This window comes from Terrapene carolina, unplaced genomic scaffold (assembly GCF_002925995.2).
Source record: "Terrapene carolina triunguis isolate 2854851 unplaced genomic scaffold, T_m_triunguis-2.0 Scaffold391, whole genome shotgun sequence".
Classification (NCBI taxonomy): domain Eukaryota; kingdom Metazoa; phylum Chordata; order Testudines; family Emydidae; genus Terrapene; species Terrapene triunguis.
Window position 1 is genome coordinate 465,117 of NW_020664742.1, and position 27,996 is coordinate 493,112.

General features: G+C 42.1%; 1 protein-coding gene across 4 annotated transcripts in view; it reads right to left on the reverse strand.

The window, feature by feature from the left end:
* Window positions 1-27,996, reverse strand: part of PCNT (pericentrin) — a 248,169-nt gene that overhangs the window by 1,242 nt on the left and 218,931 nt on the right. For 3 of the 4 annotated variants that reach the window (XM_026658033.1, XM_026658029.1, XM_026658028.1), the window contains 9 exons: window positions 27,261-27,977; window positions 24,922-25,199; window positions 24,408-24,510; window positions 17,341-17,511; window positions 16,010-16,174; window positions 6,294-6,532; window positions 4,382-4,470; window positions 2,510-2,663; window positions 891-1,018 (listed from right to left, as the gene is read on the reverse strand). In XM_026658033.1, the coding sequence (XP_026513818.1) occupies window positions 891-1,018; window positions 2,510-2,663; window positions 4,382-4,470; window positions 6,294-6,532; window positions 16,010-16,174; window positions 17,341-17,511; window positions 24,408-24,510; window positions 24,922-25,199; window positions 27,261-27,977 (2,044 nt within the window). The remainder of the gene's footprint in view (window positions 1-890; window positions 1,019-2,509; window positions 2,664-4,381; window positions 4,471-6,293; window positions 6,533-16,009; window positions 16,175-17,340; window positions 17,512-24,407; window positions 24,511-24,921; window positions 25,200-27,260; window positions 27,978-27,996) is intronic. The other variant, XM_026658030.1, reaches the window with a different exon arrangement.

Genomic DNA, 27,996 nt, shown 5'->3' on the forward strand with positions numbered 1-27,996 from the left:
CGTACTCTGGTGGATCAAAGCAAGTTCGATATAAAGCAAGTTCGATATTTCACCTATAACGCGGTACGATTTTTTGGCTCCCGAGGACAGCGTTATATCGGGGTAGAGGTGTACATCACCTTCAAGTATAATCAATTTTTTCATCTTAATTGGCCTCATGAAAGTGCTTTGCAAAACTCGGAATTAGAAGCTGGTATTAAAATAACCATGTCACTAAAGGTAGGAGCCATTATACACAGTTAATAGCAAACACAGAGTGACATTGTTTAGCTTCTAATAACTGGTAAATTACATGATAGCGAGCCCGCACTGGGTTTTCCTAGTCAAAATAGCTTTTTTGTTTAGAAATTTAAGCTATTTAGACTGAGGTTAAAAAGAAAAATGGTTGAAATAGAAAACTGAACAAAAAAAAAGTTTCAGTTCATGAATATTTTCAAGATTGACTTTTTGTCCTGAATCTAGACGGAAAAAAATTAGAATTCTTAAGCATATTCGAATATTCCATTCCCTACCCAACTATCTGTATAGCTGTTTAGAGATCTGGTGGGAATGAAGCAACTTCAATTTAAACCCTCCTCTTACATGCTTAATGTCTGACAGTATAAGAACACAGAAAAGAAGAACTTTTTATCTTTGAACAGCTCCAGTTAAGAAATCATTTGTCGAAGTGTCATGCTTTGAATCTTTTAAGATACAATCCGTGAAAGCAGTAAAGCTTCACTTCAAAAGATGTACATTTTAATCTCCCCTCCCACCATGACAAATGCAAAGTTGTTTCTTTTTAAAATGTTCTTCACATTTTGTGACTATTAAGGATAATATGTAGCCGGGTTTTGAAAAAAGATGAGACGACTTCAGAAAAGTCTGAGGGGTGATGAGGTTCATTTTACCTGTGTGTGCACCTCCTAATCTCTGCTGGATAACCTCTAAGCGATGGATGTATTCAGTTAATGACCGTTCGGGGTCTTGAGTAGACACCAGTGACTTCTCCGAAGCTGAACTTGTGGATGGATGTAATCTTAAAAAGAAAAAAAAAATTTAATCTTCTTCCTTTGTAAAGCTCACAATATACACACAGAGAAGATGAGTGAGTCATTATCTTTTACTGATCAACTTCTGTTGGAGAAAGTGACATGTTTTCAAACTACACAGAGCTCTTCTTCAGGTCCTAAAGAAGAACTTTGTGTAGCTTGAAAGCTTGTCTATTTCATCAACAGAAGTTGATCCAATAACATATTACCTCACCCACCTTTTGTCTCTAATAGCCTGGGACCTATATGGCTACACCACACTGCAATATACACACAGCTAAGGCCAGCCTAAATGTCCTCATGTAGTTAATAATTCAATGTAAGGGAAACTGGAATTTCAAAAAGTGTTCCTGTACCTCTCAACCCCATTTTGTGTAAAAAAGTGATGAATGAGGATGAGTGGTGTAATATTTGGGATGGAGTGTGAAAGAAAGTAATATTCTTGTTAAGGGCTGGAAACCTGAGTCTCAGCCCTTGTCTACACTACCGGGGTAAGATGACCTAAGTTAAGCTACTCCAGCTACGTGAGTAACTTAGATCGACTTACCGCGGTGTCTTCACTGCACTGCATCGACGGGAGATGCTCTCCCGTTGACTTACCTTACTCTTCTCGGGGAGCTGGAGTATCAGAGTCAACTGGAGAGCGCTCTGCTGTCAATTTAGCAGGTCTTCACTAAATTGACGGCAGAATTTACTAAATTGACACCCGCTGCATCCATTGCAGCAGCATGGATCTCCCTGGTAGTAAAAAGCCCTAAGAGGTAGCTGCCCAGTGGAAGCAGTTGGCAGGAAACAGCTGTAGAAGGCGGCCCAGGTGCTAAATCTTTTGCTCTGAGAAGTGGTGGGGAGAGCAGAGTTGGAGTTCTGCAAGTTCTGTGCTGCGCCTCTTAGGGGTGCAGTGCAGAATCTCACCCTTGGTATCTAAGACCCCCTTTGGGACACTGGGATTTGGCCACAGCTCCCTAACATTGAACAAAACTGCAAAACTGGAGGTGAGCGCGCCCTCGTCCCCCCTTGCCCAGATACACACACCCAAAGCCGGCAGGTGTTTGTTACTAATGAAGCATCATAACATTGTGGCATAGCCATCTCAACTAACATGGCTTTCACACAAGATTATTGAAAAATGCTTCTGTGAAGACATGGTAATAAACTTCAATTTGTGAGACACAAATAATCAAAAATTGCCTCTGTAGGGAGGGATCATGACCACAAACGTTAGAAGTTCTTCGTTTTGTCAAAATAATGTCATTAGATTTCACTAAGCAAGATACCTCATACTAAGAAATCAAGCACATACTGTGTTTAAAACCATTCAAAACAAATTGGAAATACAACTATGTTGAGCATCATGAGACAAATGTAATACATTTAATAAATTTCCATTCTTGTTCACATAATCTCCCAATAGGTTATACTATTATGAAAGACTACTATCTGGCAGAACAAATACAATACATTATGTTATACACTAGTACCTGTTATGTAACCAGTAAGAGGATTTCGGTGAGTGGCTCACAAATCTAGCAGAACTGGTTCTGTGGCACGATCCAATATCTCGGGTAGGGGGGGAGTTTACATTAACACTTGGGAGCTGCTGCTGTCTTAAAACTTCTGTTCTGACACCAGAAACTGTATTGAACAAGTAATAGTCAACAATCAAATTATGCACAGAGAGCCACAATATGTAACAAAACTAGTAAATGATAGCAAAACAAATTTTATTTTGGTTTTTAAGTCAAAGGCTGAGTCCCTGTTTTAAACAACTGTTTTTGACAGTATTAGAAAAGGCCAACATTTTAATGTTTGTAGTAATATAACCACTTCACACATACAACTCTCTGACAAATCATGCACATGCATGATGTTGAAAGCTACCTTGTGTCTCCCTTCTACAGTCATTTTTCATTATTGTATTTTAATATAACACCAGAGGCACCTTCATTCCCTGTTCCTCTTTTAAAGCCTTTAATTCCAAATATTTTTCTCAATTAATTCTAACATCTCATGCTTGTTCTCATCTATATCTACAATATGGACATAAGGCTATAAATATGGAGCAATACATATATCCACACTTTTTCTTTTATGAGGGAGAAGAGACAGGAGTCCAAGAAATTCCACTCAGTCAGTTGGATCCATTTGACCATGAAAAACAGATCACAAAAATTGGCTTTTGAGGAAACTGCCGAGATGTTGTTTTGCACTGAGGTAACAAAACCAGTAATATGTTTAAGATTCAGATTTGGGAGGTACCTAGACCTTAATGAGAAATACAAAGCTTGAAATATATTTGCTGAGGTATAAAAGTGATATAAGTAAGTTAAAAATAATATAAAGAATGAAAAGTAATGTCCCATGTACATCGGGGACTGGAAAATGGACTATTTTATGGGTTAAATCTGTATTTAGTTCAATATGCAAACTAGTTTTTTGTTAAAAACAATGAATTAATGAAAAATGACATCTGAGATATTATATACACAAGTCCATTTATTAAAATCTGTGGTTCTCATAACACATCTTCATTTTTTCACTCTAATTTAAGGTTTCGCGTGCAAGTAATACATTTTAATGTTTTTAGAAGGTCTCTTTCTAGAAGTCTTTAATATATAACTAAACTATTGTTGTATGTAAAGTAAATAAGGTTTTTAAAATGTTTAAGAAGCTTCATTTAAAATTAAATTAAAATGCAGAGCCCCCCGGACCGGTGGCCAGGACTCAGGCAGTGTAAGTGCCACTGAAAATCAGCTCGCGTGCCATAGGTTGCCTACCTCTGGATCAGACCAATGGTCTGATCTCTAATAGTGGTCAGTGACAGCTGTTTTAGAGGAAGGTGCAAGAAATCCCACAGAAAGCAGTTATAGAATAACTTACCAACAGGGAAAGTCCTTTCCCAACCTCTATTAACTAGCTCATGTCATTCAAAAACTTTTGTTTTTTATTTTTAATATTTACGGTAACAACCCTGGATATTGTTATCTGTGTAAATGTCCAGTCTCTGCATTACTGATATCTTGTGGCAATGAGTTCCACCCACAGGATGACTGTGCATGGTATGAAAAATAATTTCCTTTGTTCAGCTTTAAATGCCTTTCAATCTCACTGCCTGTGCCCTTACACAAGAGGAAACAATTAGCTGCTGTTGGAATTATAAATTCTGAATTCCCCAACTATGGTGAGTAGGATCTCAACCATTAAGTTGGGGGAACTGATGTTGTAACAGCTTTTTATGATAAAATATCAAACCATTTCACTACTAAAGTCTATTTATTACTATTTAATAAAGACACATACTATTGCAAAGAAATGTTAATAAACCACAATTATTTTTCAAAAGAAACACTCACCTGGGTTATGTCCAATACTGTGAGAAATGTTTTCTCCCTGTGCCCCTTTTCTGTTTACTTTATGCCATTTTTTCACCAAAAACTTTAACCTTGCAAACAATATAAAGTTTGTATACGAATTAAAACCAGCAGAAAAACAAAAATTCACTGAGTTGAAATATTAAACATTATTGCTGATGTGAACATCTTAAACAGTACAAATAACAACCCCAGAAAGGAACTGGGAGCACAAAGATATTCAACTTAAGTCTCCTGGGCATAGGCTTATCAAATAGTTGACTGTGTTAACTGCCCTTCGGATATTTATTAAACAGCTGATGGAGTCAGACAAGAAAATTCAGAATGTAGAAACTGGTTTTAAAGCAGGGCTTCTCTCTACATTGCACCAAGTTGAGAGAAACCACAGTTATCTCAATTAAAAAAACCTATGAAGTTTCACCCCTCTGCCAGCTGTAACAGAATGCAGTGAACACAAACAAGAAAGGTGCAATACTAAGGAACAGGATGAGGAACCTATCCTAACATATTCCCTACAAAGACATAAGATGCCATTAGGAGACTTTCACGCAAAGGTTTTCAAGATTCTATACCGGGGCAGGATGAGACAGAAGGAACAAAGGCATAAACAAGCTTCTTATAGTGAAATCTTAATTTACTTTTTCATTTTAATGTATCTGACATTTTCTCCGTTCCTCCTTTGTGTGTGTGTCTGTCTAAAATGTTTTTAAAAGTCATGTTTGGTGACGTAGAATATGCAAAGACAAGTCCCTGGTAACAGAAACCCAGTCCCAAAAGACTGTTTATGTGGCAGTAAGAAAAGTAACAAATAGGGTAATACAATTATAACACCCTAAAAACACGAATCCCCCTCAACAGTTCTTGCCTTCCCTTTGTTTTGTCTCTGAGCATAGCAGATCCTTCCCTTTCTCGCTCCCTGCTCAGCGTGGGCAGAAGGTTTGCGGCTCCTTTCCGCAGTACGTATGAATGCATGGTGTTGGAGGATGCCCTCCACTATACCGCAGCCTTTGGGGGCTGTAGGGAGGCCTGGGGCAGCTCCTCATGCTCCACAGGATTGGTCACTGGTTCCCTGCTCCTGCATGTCATCCTGCTGCTGTTGCCATGAAAGCTTCCCTCTCAGGTATAACAAAGTACAGGGCTTATTCCTGTGTTGGGACTAACTCCCTAATTAGACTCACATCAGGCAATTATTAACCTCAGCCAATCACACTTTTACAAAGTGAAGGAAAAGACTCAGAAGGAATCACCTGTTACGTTTAGAACAAAATTATTTTAAAATTTAAAAAGTTATATTTCAATGACCTCCAACCAATAGGGAGCTGGGTTTTGCATCTTGAAATTATCTGCTTATTACAGATTGATCCTTTGTGGATAAATCAATGTGACAAGCTTTGTGACTGATGAAAAGTGGACTTGTTGGCAGAACTCAGAGGAACATACTCATCGCTGATGAAGCGTGAATGAGGTCAGATGGAAGGATTAATACTTCAGGCCAATGACTGGTGATACAATAGTCTACTACTCAGTAAGCCCAGACAGAGGGGATATTGCTTGAATGGGTCATTCCTTCACAGGTGCTGCATGCAGGTTCTCAGATACCATGGGGCTGGGTGCAGTATAAAAATAGAGAGAAGCAGCTTTGAGGAAGCAATCTTTTAAAGTATTCTATTAAGGCACATATGAAACACATTGGCCTTGAACATGCCATATTGGTCAAACACACAATTATTGTCTAACTATCACTCTGAAATAACTGTTGAACAAATCTTTCACTCCAGAGTAAGTGAACTATAACTGAGCAGTTCTACAAATGAAAAATCTGGGGAATGTATTGTGGATGCTGTAACATACACAAGAAAAACATAGGAAAATTATTTTGTGAGTTTGTTTTTACCTTGATACTGCAATGACCACTCTCACTGCAGATCTGAACTTGGTAAAAGGACGGGAACGTGATTCAGAGACCTGCAGGTCTGCAGGCGAAGGATAGACTCCCATACGAGCTATCAGCGACAGTGTTGCTTGCTCACAATCCTGGAATCCACCCAGAAGCAGAAGAAGGTATTTCTTCTGATAAACGAGAGCCTTTCTAAAACTCTCTGCTCGCAGATACTTCCTGTATAATTTCTGCAGCTGAAAAAAACCCAAGTCATTGAAATTTAATTAAGGAAGCCCATACACTCGTTGCATAGCCAGACTGTTTACTCCCACAAGTTCTCCCACAACCTGTTGTCCGTAGCTTGACAAAAGTTAGCTAAAGCTGTTTTGCTTTGGAAAATTATGCGGAAGGCCATATAATAAGAACTGCTTCTAAAACTTTGAATAAATTGTATAATGTTTTTGAAAATGAAACTTCCAATTAAAATTTGGATTACTGATGTTCCTGCTGATATGGACCATTTACTGAAAATTAACAGTGTCTGTGATATTGGCAGCATGGAAGCCTTACATGAAGGTCTGTAAGTCTGCTATACCTCTACCTGTCTACGAGGCCTTGTCTACACCAAGGAATTTTTGCAGGGTTACTTGACCAGTTAAGTAAGGTTCTAAGAACAGCTGCCAGAAGACATCTACATTAGTGCTTCCAACATTGCTGATACGGGGACAGCTACAACAGCAGCAATTTCCTAGCGTAGACAAGACCTTATGTAACTAACTTTACAGGTATTTGATTTTGGACAGTCCAATTGCCTTAATATTTGTGAGCTTCTGAACACCATATTCACACCCAACACTGGGGAAATGGTTTCACTGTTTACCTTCTAGAGCAGGATTTGTGTTAACTAGTTAATATTAATGAGCATTCAATGTTAATCTAACTTGATCACAATAAAATTGTCACAAAGGGGTTAATAGATGCTTCTGAAGTTCAAAGGAAACTATGCCCTGAATACATAATATTCATGGATGGTTGGTAAGTTCTTGTAACAGACAAGAGGCTTGTGTCTCCCTCAGACAACTTTTAGATCAGAGAGAGATGCCTGAGAGTTACAGAGGAATTTGTATCTTAAATGACCTGGCAACAAGAGTAACTTTTCTTATCAAAGACATATGCGGAAGAGTATTTTTGAATGGCCTTGTGAACTACATGTTATCTAACTATCACTAACAATCTTTTGAAAGGTGACTGCAAAGATTTTCCTAAAAACTGAAAACTTGTAAGATTCCAAAAGTGTAAACAATAATTGCAGTTTATATTGCAGAAAAATAATTCTATATTTAATGAAAATTACCTAATATCCTAACAAATATGAGATGCAGAGATCTTGCTTCTTTTGTCACAGCAAGTACTATCATATTTATCATAAACAAAGAGAATACAAATAGGATTCAGAATAGAATGATTTTTCTTTTTTAACCTTCTTTATGGTATTCACTTAGCAGGTACCAAGAAAACTGCAGCCTGTGTTTCCCAAAAAACAAGGATCTTGATGTGGTAACTGTCTCAAATTGTTAAAATAAATGAAGTACATTACTAACAATGAGTATATACGTTATCTACTCTCAGAATCCTATTCAAGAGGTTTTGTCTTTTTTAATTAAATATATGCTTAGATTCAAATTTAAGATTAGATCTATGCAGAGGATAACTATGTTCACGAAGTAAAGTAAAACCTACTTGTTTAGTTTTTCTAGAATATGATTTAAAGGGATACCATCAATTTGAAATCTAGTGAATTTCAAAAAACATATTAAGTAGTTTAAATATTACCCCAGCCAATTTCTATTGTTTAACAATGTTTTTAAAGATTTTTCTTCCCATGTTACATGTGAAAGAGCTAAACAACAGGGGAAACTGACTGGTTCTAAAGAGAAAACAGTGGACTAACTTTAAACAATGTGCTATAGAAGGCACAAAATACACTAATCTTTGGTTACAGTTACTTTAGACAGAGCAAACAAGCATAACAGCCTCATGCCTGAAAATCCACCTGAATTGCATGAAGTAACAAGTTTAGTTAAAACTAGGGCTGTCAAGCGATTAATAAATTAATCGTGATTGATCACTCTGTTAAACAATAATAGAATACCATTTATTTAAATGTTTTTGGATGTTTTCTACATTTTCAAATATATTGATTTCAATTACAACACAGAATACCAAGTGTAAAATGCTCACTTTATATTTATCTTTGATTACAAATACTTGCACTGTAAAAAACAAAAGAAATAGTATTTTTCAATTCACCTAATACAAGTACTGTAGTGCAATCTCTTTATCATGAAAGTTGAAAAACCGGTTACCTACCTCTCGTAACTGTTGTTCTTCGAGATGTGTTGCTCATGCCCATTCCAATAAGTGTGTGTGCGTGCGCCGCGTGCACAATCATCGGAAGGTTTTCCCTTAGCAGTACCCATCGGGTCGGCTGTGAAGCCCCCTGGAGTGGCGCCCTCATGGTGGTCTATATAGGACACTGCCGACCCACCGCCTGCTCAGTCCCTTCTTGCTGGAAGACTCCGACAAAGGGGAGGCAGGTGGGATTTGGAATGGACATGAGCAACACATCTCGAACCCGGGACGCACCGTCACCTAGAGTGGAGCACCCACAGGGACAGCACTTGAAGAAGAACAACAGTTACGAAAGGTAGGTGACCGTTTTTCTTCTTGAAGTGTTTGCTTATGTCCATTCCAATACGTGACTCCCAAGCAGTTTCTCTGGAGGAGGGGTCAGAGTTCACCTGATTGCTGATTGTAGGACTGCCCTGCTGAATGCTGTGTCATCCCTTGTTTGTTGGGTGATGCCGTAGTGCGACGTGAAGGTGTGGATGGAAGACCATGTTGCCGCCTTGCATATGTCTTGAACAGGGACGTGCGTGAGGAAAGCTGTGGACGAAGCCTGAGCTCTTGTGGAGTGCGCTGTCAACGGCGGGGGCGGAACTTTGGCCAGGTCGTAGCACGTTCTAATGCAGGACATGATCCACAACGAAATGCGCTGGGATGAGACGGGAAGCCCTCTGATCCGTTCGGTGATTGCAATGAAGAGCTGTGGTGACTTACTAAATGGCTTTGTGCATTCAATGTAGAAGGCTAGGGCACGCCTGACGTCCAGGGAATGGAGCATCCGCTCTCTGTCAGTGGCATGAAGCTTAGGGAAGAAGACCGGTAAAAATGTGTCCTGATTCACATGAAACTAGGAGACCACCTTGGGTAGAAACACAGAGTGAGGATGCAGCTGAACCATGTCTTTGTAAAAGTATGGGGGGCTTGGATGTAAGCTCTTTGAGCTCAGAGACCTTTGTAGCCGATGTTATAGCCATCAGAAAGGCAACCTTCCAAGAGAGGTAGGAGAGAGGGCAGGTGGCCATGGGCTCAAATGGAGGGCCCAGGAGCCTGGACAAGACTAGATTGAGGTCCCACTGGGGAATGGGCTGCTGCACATGGTGATAAAGCCTGTCCAAGCCCTTGAGGAATCGGCCAACCATGGGGTTTCCGAAGACTGATCTACCCGCTGCCCCTGGGTGGAAGGCCAATGTGGCAGCCAAGTGCACTTTTATAGATGATACTGCCAGCCCTTGTTGCTTCAGGTCCAGTAAGTAGTCCAAAACGAGAGGAATTGGCGCTTGCTGAGGTGGGATACCCTTCCACAGGGACCAAATAGAAAATCGCTTCCACTTTGCCAGATATGTGGCTCGGGTGGAAGGTTTCCTACTTCCCAGGAGAACTTCTCTCACTGAGTTCCAACATTGGAGCTCCAACGGGTTCAACCATGGAGTTTCCACGCCGTGAGGTGGAGGGACTCCAGGCTGGGGTGCTGGAGCTTGCCGTGGTCCTGAGTGATGAGGTCTGGGCATAAGGGAAGGGTTACTGGTCTGTTGACCTATAGGCTTAACAGCGTAGTGAACCAGTGCTGGCAGGGCCATGCCGGCGCTATGAGGATCAACAAAGCCCGGTCCTGGCGGACCTTCAGAAGGACTCTGTGTATGAGAGGGAAGGACGGGAACGCATAGAGCATGTGACTCGTCCACGTGAGGTGAAAAGCGTCCGCAATGGAGCCTGCTTGCTGATTAGCAACGCGAAGCTGGAGCCCCCCCAGGTCGAGTAGACTTTACGGCAGAAAAGGTCCAGCTTCTTAGCGTCCCGTGACTTTGGGGCAGGACCTAGTTGACCTTGCCACTCTTTGTGGTTCGCCGCATCCACCCCTAATGTTCCAGTCTGAGGGTGGGTTAAAAGGTGTCTGTACCCATTCTGTGGCACAAAATACCTCCTTTCCAACCCTTTGGCCATGGGAGGTATGGAGGACGGGGTCTGCCATAGCACCTTTGTGGTGTTTTGTATGGTCTTTATAAGGCGCAAGGCTACCCTAGATATACCCTCCTGGGCAAGAATGTCCACCATTGGGTCCGAGTCGTCTGACACCTCCTCAGCCTGGAGGAGTAAGCTTTGGGCCACCGTCCTAAGAAGGTCCTGGTGCGTCCTATTGTCCATCGAAGGGAGTGTGGTGGTGGAGGTGCCAGCCACCGCCTCATCCAGCGAAGAGGATGATTAAGTCCGAGGGTCCTCCTGACCCTCAGGCTCCCTAGAGGCTGGCTCTGGTAGGTCTGCCCTATTTGGGACAGACTGTGGCGCTGGTACCACATGGGGTGCTGGCTCAAGAGTTGCACCCGCTAGCGAAGACCCAGGGTCCTTGTCACGTGGGGGGGTCTTCAGGTGCTGTGGGAGTATGGCACTGCACCGACGTGGCTGAAGGAGAAGCACGGGGCGCAGACACCATGGACACAGCCCAAAAGCCCTGCCCTTGAGCCTGATGGTAGACCCAAGGAGTCCAAAAGGGCCACTGTACTGGCCCCTGCCACTGTGGGGGCCAGGATACCACCGGCGCTGGCACGTCCCGCGATCTGCAGTGCCAGGACCGAGACCGGTACTGATTATGTCTGCAGATCGACGACTCATTATTGGAGTGCAACTAATAGTCTGAGCCAGACCATGGAGGGGCGGAGCCCGACTGTGCAGGGGAACATACCGCAGTGACAGGGAGCAGCACCGTAGCATCGTTGGCTTGCCCTGGTATTGAATGGGTAGTGGCGACGCCATTGGTGTCGCAAAAAGTGCAATTGACTTTGCTGGTGCTGTTGTAGTCGCCGCTGCCTGGTCCGGTGCCGGTGGTTGTGCCTGCAGGGCCGAGGACTGTGCCGTCATGGCAATAAGGTCCTGCACGGCTTCAAAGGTATCCAGAATGGAGGGGAGATCAATCTCGTCCTCCAACTCCTCCCAAGTCAGGGAGTCCACAAGCACCTGACTCAATGGAGCTCCTGGCAGGGCCGGAGTTGACGGTGCCAGGATCTGAGGGCCAGGCCGTGGGTGCCCTGACATAGGACGCACCTCGCTGGGATCCCTGTGCTGTTTGCTGATGGGGGACCGACTCCTTCTTCTTATGCGGCACCGGGGACTGAGAGTGGTGCCGCAGGCTCGAACTCGCCTTGGAGCCGGGGAGCAGCCCTGGAGGAGTCTTTTTTCCAGGGCTTTGGAGGTGTGCTCCGGCTCTGCTTCAGCTCCAGGCAAAAACCTGCAGCTCCACTGCTCCGGAGCCTCTCCACACTCCAGCTCCGGGCTCCGCTCCAAAGCCCTGCTTTTTTTGGTGCCAAGGCATCCCGCACCGAAGCCGATGCACTGCGCACCAATGTCGCCGGTGCCACTTCAGGTGCCAGCTGAGGGCGAAGAGTCGCCTCCATTAAAAGGAGCTTGAGGTGATAGTCCTGGTCCCTCTTCGTCCTGAGTCTAAACTGCCTGCAAATGGAGCACTTATCTGTTTGATGGTCCTCGCCCAGGCACTTAAGGCACGACGCGTGCGGATCGCCCTTGGGCATAGGCTTCCAGCAGCGTTCGCAGGATTTAAACCCGAGACTGAGGCATACACCGGTTAGGGGAGCTAGGGAAGGGGGGAGAACCCCCCGAAAGAGGCTAACTACTATTAAACTATAACTTTTAAGAACTATTTACAACTAACTAGAAGGTAACCACTAGGTAGGCACTTGCAAAGCAAGACACTGAAGGAAGCTCCAACGACCGTCACTGGCGGTAAGAAGGAACCAAGCAGGTGGCAGGTCGGCAGTGTCCTATATACACCACCATAAGGGCGCCACTCCAGAGGGCTCCACAGCCGACCCGACGGGTACCGCTAGGGGAAAAACCTTCCGACAATCATGCACACGACGCGCATACACACATCTACTGGAATGGACATGAACAAGCACTTGAAGAAGAACTTACAAATATAGAATTATGTACAAAAAATAACTGCATTCAAAAATAAAACAATGCAAAATTTTAAAGCCTACAAGTCCCCTCAGTCTTACTTCTTGTTCAGCCAATCACACAGACAAACAAGTTTGTTTACATTTGCAGGAGATAATGCTGCCTGCTTCTTGTTTACGTCATCTGAAAGTGAGAACAGGCATTCTCATGGCACTGTTGTAGCCGATGTCGCAAGATATTTATGTGCCAGATGCGCTAAAGACTCATGTGTCCCTTCATGCTTCAATCACCATTCCAGAGGACGTGTCCATGCTGACAACGGGTTCTGTTCAATAACCATCCAAAGCAGAGCGGACCGACGCATGTTGATTTTCATCATCTGAGTCAGATGCCACCAGCAGAAGGTTGATTTTCTTTTTTGGTGGTTCGGGTTCTGTAGTTTTTACATCGGAGTGTTGCTCTTTTAAGACTTCTGAAAGCATGCTCCACACCTTGTCCCGCTCAGTTTTTGGACAGCACTTCAGATTCCTAAACCTTGGGTCTAGTGCTGTAGTTATTTTTAGAAATCTCACATTGGTACCTTCTTTGCATTTTGTCAAATCTGCTGTGAAAGTGTTCTTAAAATGAACATGAGCTGGGTCATCATCTGAGACTGCTATAACATGAAATATATGGCAGAATGCGGGTAAATCAGAACGGGAGACATACGATTCTCCCCCAAGGAGTTCAGTCACAAATTTAATTAACACATTATTGTTTTTAATGAGCATCATCAGTTTGGAAGCATGTCCTCCGGAATGATGGCCGAAGCATGAAGGGGCATACGAATGTTTAGCACATCTGGCACGTAATTACCTTGCAACGCCAGCTATAAAAGTGCCATGTGAACACCTGTTCTCACTTTCAGGTGACATTGTAAATAAGAAGCAGGCAGTAGTATCTCCCATCAATGTAAACAAACTTGTTTGACTTAGCGATTGGCTGAACAAGAAGTAGGACTGAGTGGACTTGTAGACTCTGAAGTTTTACACTGTTTTGTTTTTGAATGTAGTTATGTAACAAACAAAAAAATCTACATTTGTAAGTTACACTTTCACAATAAAGAGATTGCACTACAGTACTTGTATGAGGTCAAGTGAAAAATACTATTTCTTTTATTTATCGTTTTTACAGTGCAAATACCTGTAATAAAAATAATATAAAGTGAGCACTGTACACTTTGTATTTTGTGTTGTAATAGAAATCAATATATTTGAAAATGTAGAAAATCATCCAAAAATATTTAATACATTTCAATTGATATTCTATTGTTTAACAGTGCGATTAATCACGATTAAGTTTTTGGAGTTAATCGTGTGAGTTAAGTGTGATTAATTGACAGCCCTAGTTAAAACTATACACATACTTCAATTAAACCTTTGATACTAGCTATCTGAATAGGGCTCAGACAAGATAAATCTCAATTCCTCACATCAAGTACTAAAATGATGCCGAAGTATCACAGTCTTTCACTGAACAATTTTATTCAACATTAATCTCCCGCACGTCTCAGTTTACAGAAAGGACTAAAAGAGTCACAAAAATGATCATCCTTGTACAGGAGACTACCTCAAGAGGAGCTAGCTGCATCCCTACCTGAGGGGAAGGATCACTAGCCTGCCAGCCTCGGCAGTCACCAGGGAACAAGCACCACCTCCCTGGCCAGAGGAGACTGAGGAAGAGGCCTAGGAGCAGCTGGCTTAAGACAGACCCGGACGAAAGAAGGTTCCGACCCTGCCACACCTTACAGCTGCCCTGGGACAGCAACAGGACGCCACCCAGAATCTATGAGGGGCACTACTAGAGACAAGCCACCACTGCAACTTGGATTAAAGGGGCCACTCCCAAACTGAAGGGACAACGGTAGGAAGTAGCCCAGGACAGTGGATGTAGACTCCCACTGGTAGGTCCCTTACTCAGGGGTTGACTTCCAAAGGATCCTGAGCTGATACCAGATGGAGTGGGAGGGCCTGGCTCCTCCTAGCTCCCTTAAAGACTGAGACACCTTGACCAAGCAGGGGGCTGGAAAGCAAGCGCTCCAACAACTAGGCCACCCAGCCCTCCAAGCCCTCTGCTACAATTATTTAAAGAAACATTTCTGTAAAATACTCCAGAACAAAATATAGGAAATGAGGATGCATTGGCTGGGGGAATGGGACGCTCACTAAATAATCTAACAAGTCTAATCCTGAAAAATCTGTGTGTTCAATGGAATACACACATTTAGGCATGGCAGATTTATGCACAAAAATGCCACAGTTGCATGAACTAAACCAGGATGTGCAAACATATTTGGCCAGTTATGACCCTAGATAGCCACATTTGCCCCCAAATACCTAATTTAAACAAGTAGTCATGGGATTTGTATAAATAAATTAGATACTTGCAAACATGCTTGTATATTCAAGGTATGTCCACACCTTAAATACTGTGTGCAGTTCTGGTCTCCCCCATCTCAAAAAATATATCAGAATTGGAAAAAAGTACAGAGAAGGGCAACAAAAATGATTAGGGGTATGGAATAGATTCCACATGCAGACAGATCAAAAAGACTGGGACTGTTCAGCTTAGAAAAGAGATGACTAATGGCAGTTATGATAGAGGTCTATAAAATCATGAATAGTGTGGAGACTGTGAATAAGGAAGTGTTATTTACCCCCTCCCATAACACAAGAACCAGGGGTCACCCTATGAAATTAATAGGCAGCATGTTTACACCAAACAAAAGGGAATACTTCTTCACACAGTGCACAGTCTGCTTGTGGAACTCATTGTCAGGGAATGTTGCGAAGGCTAAAAGTACAACTGGGTTAAAAAAGAATTAGATAAGTTCATGGAGGACAGGTCTATCAATGGCTATTAGCCAAGATGGTCAGGGACACAACCCTGTGCTCTGTCTCCCCCTAAATCTCTGACTACCAGAAGCTGGGACTGAAGATAACTGCCTTGTTCTGTTCATTCCCTCTGAAGCACTTGGCACTGGCCACTGTCAGAAGACAAATACTGGACTAGGTGGACCATTGGCCTGACCCAGCATGGCCGTTTTTATGTGGTTATCATTTTACAAAGTCAGGCTCGGGATGTTTTTTCCTGAAAAAATTACAATGTGCATCCAATCCAACCATATGTAAGAAATATCATTCCATCTTGTAGAAGTGTCACATATTAATTCTGAGACATGAGTAATAGGTAAAATAAGTGTCTCATCACATTTTGAGGAGAATCTTAAAGCGGTTTCCAAACATTATTTCACAACGAATCTGTACCATAGGCATATGAAAATATGGGTAAAGGAAAATTCTCCGTGGTCTTGGGTCTAGCAACCTGAGTGATCTCCAGAGTGCATTTCTAATCATATTTTGCATCGTCCATTTTACCTTTGGGTTGGAAGTTTCCATAACTGGCTTGTTTTCTATTTCAACAGTAGCTTTAGCGAGCTCAGATTCTGCCTGTTTCAAAGCATTCTGCAAAATAGTTTTTTCTCGCTGCCAGGAAGCCCTTTCTGATCCCTGGACGGAATGAGCATCATCTGTAGAGCAGATCTAAAAAATTAAATTCAAAGAAAGAATATAAAATAACCATCAAGGAATATAAAAGTTGTTTTAAGTCAAATTCAATAGTAAATTGACTTTATGGAAAAACTAAAATGCCAGAATAACTATACTGGAAATTTCCAGCAGTAACAAGATGTTATCCAGATAGGATGGGAATTTCAAGTAGAACTTCAGTCCATGTTAACAAGTAAAGAAAATTAGACAGTCCTTGCCTAAAAATCTTAGTCTTATTAGTTTATATGGCTCCCATTCACCTTAATACCAGAGAGACTCCAAAATGTTTAAAAATGGAAATACTAATCTCTTGGTCTTCCTTCCCAGCCTGTAGCAAAAATAGATTGATTTGCTTATAGTTTTTGTATGCTATGCACATGCATAGAAATTACATATGAATTTGAAAAAGTGGGCTTTGCACTTAATTCTGAGAGCAGTTATTCTCATTTCATATGGTCACTCTCATCTCTTGTGGGAATGAGTTCCCTGCTCCAGGTCCAGCTCCAGCTCCAGTGAAAGATCAGTCTCTTGTGCTCACAAGCGTCCCTCTACTGGTTAACACTTCCAGGGTTGGAATGGAAGTGTAACTATAACAATAGCTGCATCTGACGAAGTGGGTATTCACCCACAAAAGCTTATGCTCCAATATTTCTGTTAGTCTATAAGGTGCCACAGGACTCTCTGTCGCTTTTTACAGATCCAAACTAACACGGCTACCCCTCTGATACTATCACAATAGGGTATGGCAACAAAGGATGGGGAAATCTCTCAGGTAGCTAGATCAAATACTTTGAACTGGAGTTTATGTTCATCAAGAAAGCAGGGCACAGAATAGGGCACCAAGGTGACATGCTGACAGTGACCCATGTTACTTGGCAGAAGAGCTGCTGTTTGTGCAGATTTGAGCTTTATCAGTGTGCATGGCATTATTTCTCACTAATCAATTCATATACCAGTAGATACCATCACACTTCGGACAATGAAGGGCACAGCATATCTGGTACACAGCAAACCCCAATATGTACTAATCCATGCAGGTCTAGTATATTGGTATTTTATTAGCATCAGGCCAGCAGGTAGTTGCTTTCAGTCTCCTGCCACGTATACAGCTGTGTGACAGCAAAGAGAAAAATATAAGTCAAATAAAAATGAATATATACCTGTCTGTTACCAATTCCCCTATGATGCTGCTGCTGAAGATTCTTCTCCAGTTGAGAAATCGCTGCTCTTAATTCTAATTTCTCCTCTGTCAGTGTTGTTACAGACTTTGTAAGTTCTCCATTTTCTTTCAACAACAAGTCTACCAGAGAAACTGAACCTTGCAGTGGTTTCTTTTTAAAAAATTGGGGAAAAACAAATTTGAGTTCTACTAACATTTATAGCTTCACCAAGCAATAAACCAGAGTCCAGGAATTTTCATTTTTAAACTTTACAGTAGAAGGAGGCAAAGCATGAAGTGCTCCTCTCCTCTATAAAAAACACAGTTGAGAAACAGGCTAAACCAGCCATTTTATAGAGCTGGCAGAAACCTTCCAACTATCAACTTTTTGACAAATTGAAAGGAGAAAATTGGAAAAAAGAAACAATTTGTGTGAATTTTTGAAAGGTTTCGACCAGTTATAGTTTGTCAGATGTATTTATTGTGAAAAATTTCAATGAAATTCCAAAAAAATGTTTAAAATGTTAAAAAAAATTCACATTTTCCCACTAGTTCAACTATTCAAGCACTTAAAATAAAAATGACTATAAAACAAAACGCAGCAAAACTAAAGTATTGAAATTAATTAGAAAGAGCTTATAAACGATACCTTTGTTCTCTTAGAATTTTTTTTTTTTTTTTTTTAAACAGTATTACATTGTTGCCTAGCAATCATTGAGTCAGAGTTTCAGGCCAGAAGGGCCCATCAGATCTAGTCTTACCTCTTGTATAGCATAGGCCATCACCACCAGCCAGCATCCGCACACTATACCCAACAATCGAAACGAGACCAAAGCTGCCATATGCACAGTAAACAATTTTCTACTGACTTTTTAAATTATGTACTGCATTGTGGTGTACCTGGAATTTTGCATATTCAAATAACTTTATGTGGATCCATTTATTTAAAATGTACACTATTGCAACTTCCTTTGAAAAACCACAAGAAAATTAGAGGTGAAGAACTTCATTACAACACCACTATGGTCGTACGTGTACATGAGGCACACAAAAAATCTTTTTTCGGGGGGTGCAGTGAGGGGGGAGGCCAACCATTGCCATCCCAAATGCATCAATTTAACATGGATCTCTAAGGGGGAATTGTGCCACAAAACAAAAACTAGACTCTTTGGGCCAGATCCTAAACTGGTGTAAGTCATTGTAGATAATTTTGGAGCCAGTTATTATTGACTCTAAGGGTCACTTTATACTATCCTGGCAGCATAAAGGAGCCTTAAAACAGGAATAAATTATATTTGTACCTATTGTAAGGCTGCTTTACACAGAGAGAGGCATAAAGAAGTCTTCATATAAATGAGAATCAGGCCTCCTGACTTCAATGGAGTTTTTCTTATATACAGCAGCTGAAGATATGGCACATTATTCAGGCTTAGTTTACACAACAAAGATATATTGGCGTAGCTATGGCATTATGAGGTGTATTAACAGGATTGCTGTATAGAAGACACAGGAGGTAACTGTTCGGCTTGACTCCACACTGGTTAGGTCTCACCTCGAGTAGTGTGTCCAGTTTTGAGCACCACACTAAGAAAGATGCGGACAAACTGGAGAGAGTCCCAAGAAGAGCAACATGAATGATAAAAGGTTTAGAAAACATGACCTATGACAGGGGTTCTCAAACTTTTTTCTTTCCGAGGCCCCACGACAATGCTACAAAAACTCCAAGGCCCAACTGTGCCACAACAATGGTTTTTCTCCACATCCCAGAGATTAAAAGCTGTATTAAATGGATTGTTATACAGTTAAACACACACAGAGAAAATATATATAATAAAGGACAATATAGGCACAAAAATAAACTGAATATTATTTTTTATTTACTCAGTGTGAAACTTCTTGTTGGTGCTGATCAACAATTCTGTCAAGACGTGGGGGTATCTTTGACAAGCACACGCGCACATCATGGTCAGTTTTCATCTTGGTTCGGTACTTTGTTTTCATTGATGTCATGGCTGAAAATCCAGCTTCGCACATGTAAGTGGTACTAAAGGGGGTCAAAAATTTCAGCGCTGCAGAAGAGGCAGTGATGTATTCATCGAAACACTCACACCAAAATTTCTCCAGCGGCATTTATTTGAACCTGGTTCTGAGGGAGCTGTCTGATGAAATGTCAATGAGCTCTTCTAACAATTTTGATGGAACATCGGATGGAAGCTTAGCTTCAATGTTTTTACTGAAAGGGTTTGTAGTCCACGACTGTAGCAGCTTGTTCTGTTGTGAGTGCGGGAAAATAAGCATTACATTTGTTAAGCAGACCAGACAGATGTGCTGTTAGCTGAGGTTTAATTATGTCAAAGTCAATGTTTTGTTCCTGAATGAAAGAATGTAAGAGCTCAAACATATCAGTAGTGCCCCCACAGACACGAACTTTCCAAAATTGTAGTTTTCTTTTGAAAGCCTCGATTCTTTCACGCTAGGCAATAAAATTAGTTTTTCCACACTGCATAGCTTTATTCAGTTTATTCATTTCACTGAATATGTCTGCGAGATAACCCAGTTTTGCCAGCCACACATCATCTTTCAGCACTTTGGCAAATTCAGTTTTCTTATTAACTAAGAAAGTACATAACTCTTCCTTGAGAGTAAATATATGGGAAAGCATTCTGCCTCGAGATAGCCATCTCACCTCTGTATGCATGAGCAAGGAATGGTGCTCTGCACCCACTTCCTCACAAAGTGCAGCAAAAGACCTGGAGTTTGTTGTTCTGGATTTAATAAAATTAACAAGTGTTACCATGGTATTCAGACACTGTGAAGACCTGGTTCAGTATCTTTTGCAACAAGTGCTTCTCGGTGTAAAAAGCTGTGTGTCCAAATAGCACAAGATGCACCGACTTTTATTTTGCACAACACCAGAATGCTTTCCAGTCATTGCTGCGGCTCATTCACTGCAGACCCCAATGCAATTAGTCCAGCTGATTTCTGCTAAAATCATAAAATCATCTAACAGTTTGAAAATGTCGTCTCATTTTGTTGTCTTGAGCTCTTTGAGGAACAAAAAATCTTCCTTTATTTCCTTATTCCACACATACCGAACATAGGCAAGTAAATGGGACATTTTTGAAATGTCTGTGGATTCATCTAGTTGTATAGCAAAATCATTGTCACGCAGCCGATCAATACCCTGAGAAACTGTCTTTTGACATAGAAACGATCCATCATCTGACAGTGTCATTTGACGTCGGTATTTTTGTCAGTACCTTGGCCGCTTTCTCTCCAAACACTTCCCTTGTTACTTCCATAACACATGGCATTATCAAAATCTCAGCAATTGTATGTGATTTTTTTGTTTTTGCAATTTTCTGTGCCACTATGTAGGACTGTCTAGGAAGGAGTACAGCAGAAAGGGATCTAGGGGTTATAGTGGACCACAAGCTAAATATGAGTCAACAGTGTGATGCTGTTGCAAAAAAAGCAAACATGATTCTGGGATGTATTAACAGGTGTGTTGTGAGCAAGACACGAGAAGTCATTCTTCCGCTCTACTCTGCTCTGGTTAGGCCTCAACTGGAGTATTGTGTCCAGTTCTGGGCACCGCATTTCAAGAAAGATGTGGCAGGGGACTGGACTCGATGACCTCTCGAGGTCCCTTCCAGTCCTAGAATCTATGAATCTATGAAATTGGAAAGGGTCCAGAGAAGAGCAACAAGAATGATTAAAGGTCTTGAGAACATGACCTATGAAGGAAGGCTGAAAGAATTGGGTTTGTTTAGTTTGGAAAAGAGAAGACTGAGAGGGGACATGATAGCAGTTTTCAGGTATCTAAAAGGGTGTCATAAGGAGGAGGGAGAAAACTTGTTCACCTTAGCCTCTGAGGATAGAACAAGAAGCAATGGGCTTAAACTGCAGCAAGGGAGGTCTAGGTTGGACATTAGGAAAAAGTTCCTAACTGTCAGGGTGGTTAAACACTGGAATAAATTGCCTAGGGAGGTTGTGGAATCTCCATCTCTGGAGATATTTAAGAATAGGTTAGATAAATGTCTATCAGGGATGGTCTAGACAGTATTTGGTCCTGCCATGCGGGCAGGGGACTGGACTCGATGACCTCTCGAGGTCCCTTCCAGTCCTAGAATCTATGAATCTATGACCTTAAAAGCTTTTTATCTGCATTAGTTGTGGATTTCATTACTGCTTTAGTATCACGCAGTTCCTTGACCTTTCGTTCAAAAAATGAACAGTGCTTATCCTTATAGATGTCATGTTTTGTAATTAAATGCCTCTAATTTGGAGAGTTTCAAACATTCATTGGACAATACTTGTGCACAAATTACACACTGCAGTTGAGTGATACCTCCACTTCCGGAACAAATAAAACCAAAATTCAAATACCTGTCTTCGTACTTCCTAAATTTTGTGAGGTTAATAGCTGCTTTATGTTTCTGACTCACATCACTTCCTTTATGTTCTTCAGGCATTATGGTGGTCGAACTTGTTGAAGGAAGTTCGGCATCATCGCCCTGTGGATATTGTTGTTTTGAAGCTGATGGTCGAATTAAAAATTTATCCGTATCTGGTATTTATTATTTACACTTACAATTTTTTTTTCCTGTGCTGTGGAACTTGTCCTGCTCCTGTTGAACTAGCTCCTTTACAACCAGTAAAGGGAGCTAGCTAACTTGCAAGGCTAGCGTTAAACTCACTGGGCTAAGGGTAGAAACCAAGGAGTGAGCCCTCACATGCAAAGTCTCTGGGGGCAGAGCCAGAGCTGGGCCAGAAGGCCTTAAGGCTCACCTGGTAGGCTGGGTCACCCCCACCCCAGGGGCTGACTCGGAAGTCTGAGCCCTGACCTTCCGCGCAGGAAGCTGGGGCTTGAGCTTCAGTCTGCTGGGGGGCAGGGCTTCACCTGCAGGGCACAAGGCTGCAGCCCCCGGCTAGCTTCAGCATGGTCACTGGGTCTCAGATTCAGCCCTGGCTCCCAGCTTTAGCCCTGTGGAGGCAGGCGGGCTCTGGGTTTCAGCCACAGCTCCCTGCTTCAGCCCGCCGCACCGCGGCTTCAACCCCGCCGCAGCACCGGGGCTCAAGGCTTCAGCCCATGGCTCCTGGCTGCTACCCCCCCCCCAACCCCCGCCCCAGGGCTTGAGGTTTCAGCCCCACAGCAGCACCGAGGCTCAGGGCTTCAGCCCGTGGGCTCCCGGCTGCTACCCCTCCCCCCTCCCCAGCCCTGTGGCAGTACCAGGGCTCTTGGATTTAGTACAGGGCTCAGGGTTGCAACCCCACAGCTCCCAGCTGCTGCGAGCCCCACCACGGGTGTTGGGGCTCTAGGCTTCAGCCACGGGACCCCACGGACCACTGACCTATGAGGAATAGTTAAAGAACATGGACATATTAGTCTTGAGAAAAGAACAATGAGGAGAGACCCAATGATAGTCTTCAAATGTGTTGAGGGCTTTTATAAAGAGAATGATGATCAACTGTTCTTCATGTCCACTGAAGATAGGACAAGAAGTAATGTGCTTAATCTCCAGCAAGGAGATTAAGCACGATATAAGGAAACTATCCTTATAGTTAGAAAGATTTAAGTATTAGAATAGGCTTCCAAAGAAGGTTGGGGAATCCCCATCACTGGAGGTTTTTAAGAAGGGGTTGGACCTACATCTGTCAGGGATGGCCTAGGCACACTTGGTTCTGCCACAATGCAAGGGGGTTGACAAGCTGGCCTCTAGAGGTCCCTTCCAGTCCTCCATTTCTATGATTCTATGACTGTCTCATGGACTACTCTCCTTCCATTCACAATCACACATTCCACCAACTTTCCCATTATGATCAACAACATCCCTTTGACAACTACAGCAATTACTTACTTGAAAAGTAATAAAAGGAAAGTATTGTGGGTTTTTTGTTTCTTTTAATGTGATTAAGCAGTTGGAAACAATGAGAATTGGCAGTAGGTGACCAGCTCTTCATGGAGAAACAGCAAGTTTTCTTCTCAGACTGTGCTCTGTAGCACTGGTCCAATTATAAAAACGGCACTCAGAGATTTTGAGTCAGACGGATAGGTGCTCAAAAGTCATCTTCAAATATTTCTCACAAGGTTTTTCTAGGAGCATGTTATTGAAAGAGTGGTAAAGGCAGGCCATAGCCACAAAGTCAAGTTTAGGCTTTTTTGTTTAAAGCAGTTAAGAAAGGCTAGGCAGGTTGGGTTTAGGGGATCTCCTTCTCCATTTACATGGAACTGGATTGAAATATGACTTAGGGAAAGGACCTTAATGACAGGGCAATGTTTTTGGAAGATTTTAAAGCTATATTTAGTTTGAGACATATTTTTGTACCCAGTAAATTCTTCTGCACTAGGTAACTTGGGTCTTGGACTATTCCTAGACTGAATACAATATCCAAAATACTATGGCTGCTTCAATTAAATCCTTCCTCCTGTGACTTCAAGTCACAACTGTGCTTTTGGAAAACTACTGAAAAGTTTGCTAAAAGGTGAATCTGTCTCTGGATGCCTATAAAACAGGAAGCAACATGTGCCATAGGGGAAAAAAACTGCCCGACTTGAGAAGCAGCCTTTGCAATAGCAATGCCAGTAAGAGTCTAAGGCCTGATCTACACCGGGGGGGGGGAGGGGGGGGGGGAGGAGAAGGGGGGGGGGGAGAAGGAGAATCGATCTAAGTTACGCAACTTCAGCTACGTGAATAATGACTGCTGCTGCTCCCCCGTCGACTCCGCCTGCGCCTCTCGCTGAGCTGGAGTACAGGAGTTGACGGGAGAGCGCTCGGGGTCGATTTATCGTGTCTAGACTAGACGCGATAAATCAATCCCTGCTGGCTCGATCGCTGCCCGCCAATCTGGCAGGTAGTGTAGACATACCATAAGATTAACACACATCAACACAACAAAGGTAAGATAAAAGGACTAAACTGTTCCCCCTCCCCCCAGTCCCCAAGGGAAGGGAGGAGTTAGTTTCCTTTGAAAGTTGTACAAAGTTGCAGTTTACATGGAAAATTGCAACAAAAAGCAGAAATAGAAGTATATTAAAATAAAACATATATATGTTGTCTCCCTTACCAGAGGTGTAGAAGAGGTCAATAACTCTGATTTCAGCTCCTTTAAAGTATGCAGTAAAGATGCTATAGCTTCATCATTTGATGCAGACCAATCATTAACTGTTCTGTTAAATACAAATTATAATGTTTTCAGTAAGTGGCTTTGTTTGCTGTTATTTTAGATAAGACTACAATATTAATTATAACTTTTTACTAGAGTGAGCTTTTTACTTCTGGAACTTTAGAGGTGTAATTTAATTGTGGTGGGCTGAGAGTAGCAATGTTTCTTAACTTCTAGGGTAGGAAATTCAAAATAGTGCCGGATATGGTTTTAGCCCAGAGGCCTACATTTTGAAACTCGAGCCTTTATTGTGCAAACTCAGAGAAGTGAGAAATCCTATTAAGAAATAGAAGAATTGCCATACTGGCTCAGACCAGCGATGCAGCTCGTCCAGCAGCCTGTCTCCAACGGTGGCCAGTGCAAGCTACTTCAAAGAACAATAGCTTAAAATGATTTAAACATTCTTACTACTCACTTGTCTACAGTTTTATATATGAACTCATTTAGGTGAACAGCAGCAAAAAGCAACTGTTGCCTTATCTTCTCAAGTTGCTGCTGCTGCAGGTGCAATGCTTCAGTCTCAGTTGTTAAGGACAAGTTGGCATTATAATCATTTTTTATAGGACATGAAGAAAGCTCTCGCTGACTTTTCTGAGAGGCAAGATTTCTTTCGTGTTTCTCTAATTCTGCCAGTGTCTGCTGGAGCTCCTTGATTCTGTGTTCATCCCTCTGGTGTTGCAACTCCAATTCATGCTATTGGAATAAGAATAAGAAGTCATCGGTAATTTACATGTACAGACTGCCAGTAAACACCACACTGATAGATATTACTAAGTAACAACCACAGCTCTCCCTAAGATGTGCACCCTTGCCGATAGAACTATGTAGAACAAGCCTTTGAGACCAGATAGCCAGAGAATACTGCAAGGAGGAGGGTCCCTGTCTAATTGTTTTCACTTAAAAAAAGTTAAAATTAAAATATTAATTTCTGCTTCAGTCCCCTGCACATAGAATTACTCTTCTGCCACAGACAGGAGAGAGAGACTCTTCCAAAGACAATTCTGGCATCAGAACCATCCCCTCAATGCAGCCTGGCCCTCAAAGCGCCTGCTCATCTACCTCTGAACCAGCAGGTTCCGTTTTCTGCTCTCTGATGGTTGCTGCAGTCCTTCCCAAGGACAGGGAGGTTGTGCATAGAATGGGCTCTCTCAGGCAGAAGCTGGGATATTTTTCCCCTCCTGACCCAGGGTCACTTCTCCATATACTAGGGTTGAACCTCAGAGCCCTTTCCCATTCAAAAACTGCGCAGGAGCAAGATCAGACTTGTTCACTGCAGCTGCATGCCAGGCAATGCACATGACCTACTATGAGAACCTGTGCACTGTGCTACATTCAGGTATGCTCCCGCCGCACTCTATCAAAGCAAACAAAGCCTCAGGAGCAGCTGGCTGCACAGGGATCCTGCTCAAGGGGTCATTTTTCCTGTAACCCCCTTATAGCCACTCCCTATCCCTTCATCTCCTTCCTCGGACAAGGACCAAGGAGAAAAACCTTACTGTGGCAAACACTCCTGAAAACAGCCCTGTCAAGAGCAGGCACAGCCTACACTTACACTCCCCTCCCCCGAAGAGATTTTCCAGAAGGAGGCAGGGTCCCAAAGACAAGTCCCACCTCAGTGCTTCACTTCAACAGAGGAACTCCCCAGCCACCAAAAAAACAAAACACAAAACAAAACCCACCCAACAAAAAACCAACACACACACACACACACACACACACACACACACATTCTCCTTTGTTTTTCTAGTCCTGCTCGAGACAGCAATCACAGTCTGAAAACCAAGGAGAGAAATGTCCATCGGAGGAGGGAGAGGACTCTGAGGACGGAAGGGACAATGATGAACCTGAGCAAGTCACTCTTGCCCTTTCAGCACAGAGGACTTCTACTTTTTAAATTAACAGTCTCCAAGATTCTGGATTGATCAGCAGAGGAGAAATGTGGTCAACACTAGATGCCTTTTCCACTCCAAGGATGAAGATCCCACTCCGACTCCCCTCCATGTGCCCAGATTTGCTCAACATCATCAAGGAACCCTGTGGTCACATGGACAACATACTATCCAAACCTAAGGCAATTCACAAACAGCATAGGTTGCCCAAAGATGTCTTGAGAAATGGGGAACTGTCCCTAAGGTGGGCTTTTAAGTGACTTCCAAAGTAAGAGACTTCTATGTACCATTGAAGTGAAACACATAGGGCTGTGTGTAGAATGGAAATTCCATTTCATTGGGAATTCTGAGGTTCCGAAATTTGTTTTCGCTCTGATTTGGAACAAAACCCAAACATTTCAATATTCTTCACAAAAGAAAATTTGTCCCAGAAATTCACTTCAGATCAAAATGTTTCATTTCAACAAAATCAAAACATTTCATTTTGATTTCAACTTTTATTTTATACTACAATATATATTAATATACAAAATAAAAATTCAAAACAAATTCGCTTATAAAGGAAAAATCAAAATGAAATGTTTGACAGTCAGAATGGGATACCGTTGGAACTTTTCTCCTTTTTTCTGTGAAACAAACTATTGGTGAACTTTAACACGATTTCACAAAGCATTTTGATTTCAACAGAACTGCATTTTCTACAGAAAATGGCTCCCTCAAAGATTTTCTGACCAGTTCCACAAATGAAATACTTGACACAAGCTCTAGTAAATAATATATTCTACATATTGTGATCTACCATATAGTATAGCAAAATTATCTGGCTATTTCAATATAATGGCAGATTTGAAGTTGAAAATCTCACCAGTCTCTCTTTGTCTTTCTGCCATTCCTTCCGTTTCTCAAATTCTGCCCTTTGCTCTTGTCGTCTCTCTTTTTCCCTTTCTTCTTTCTTGCTTTTCTCCTGTTCTTTCATTGTCCTGAAAAGTGTCTGCAATTGTTCCCAATCAGCTTTCAGTTTTGCCTCTCTTTCCCTCTGTATCTCCAAGGAGCGGATTACCTCCTGTTTTTGACTCTGAAGAGACTCCAGTGTAGCTCGTAACTTGGTACTGACTTCTCTTTCCTTTTGTGTTTCTTCACAACACATTTGTACCTCAGCTTCTAGCTGCCTCTTAGATTGAATGGCTTGCTGGTGTGTCTTCTCAATTATAGCAGCTAGCTCCATAGCACGGGATCTCTCTTCATCCAACTGAGCCTGCAGTTCTTGCACAAAGGTTTGTTCCAGTAATGATTCTTTATGCTTACAAGAAGAATCTTCATTTACTCTCATACTCAGTTGTTCTGTCAAAACACGTTCATGGTTCAAGGCATTCAAAAGCTCTAAGGAGTGATTCTTCTCAACCTCCAAATTTCTCTGTAGCTCTGTCAGTTTGTTTCGTTCTTGGGACAGTAAAGCCTCACATCGAGAGTGTTCAATTTGAAGTTCCTTACGGAGATTATCGTTTGCTGATTTTTCATGCTCTAAGGCCACTGACATTTGATTATTCTGAATACATTGCAATTCCAAAGCAGCCTGCAATTCCTATTCAAGAGAGGTACAC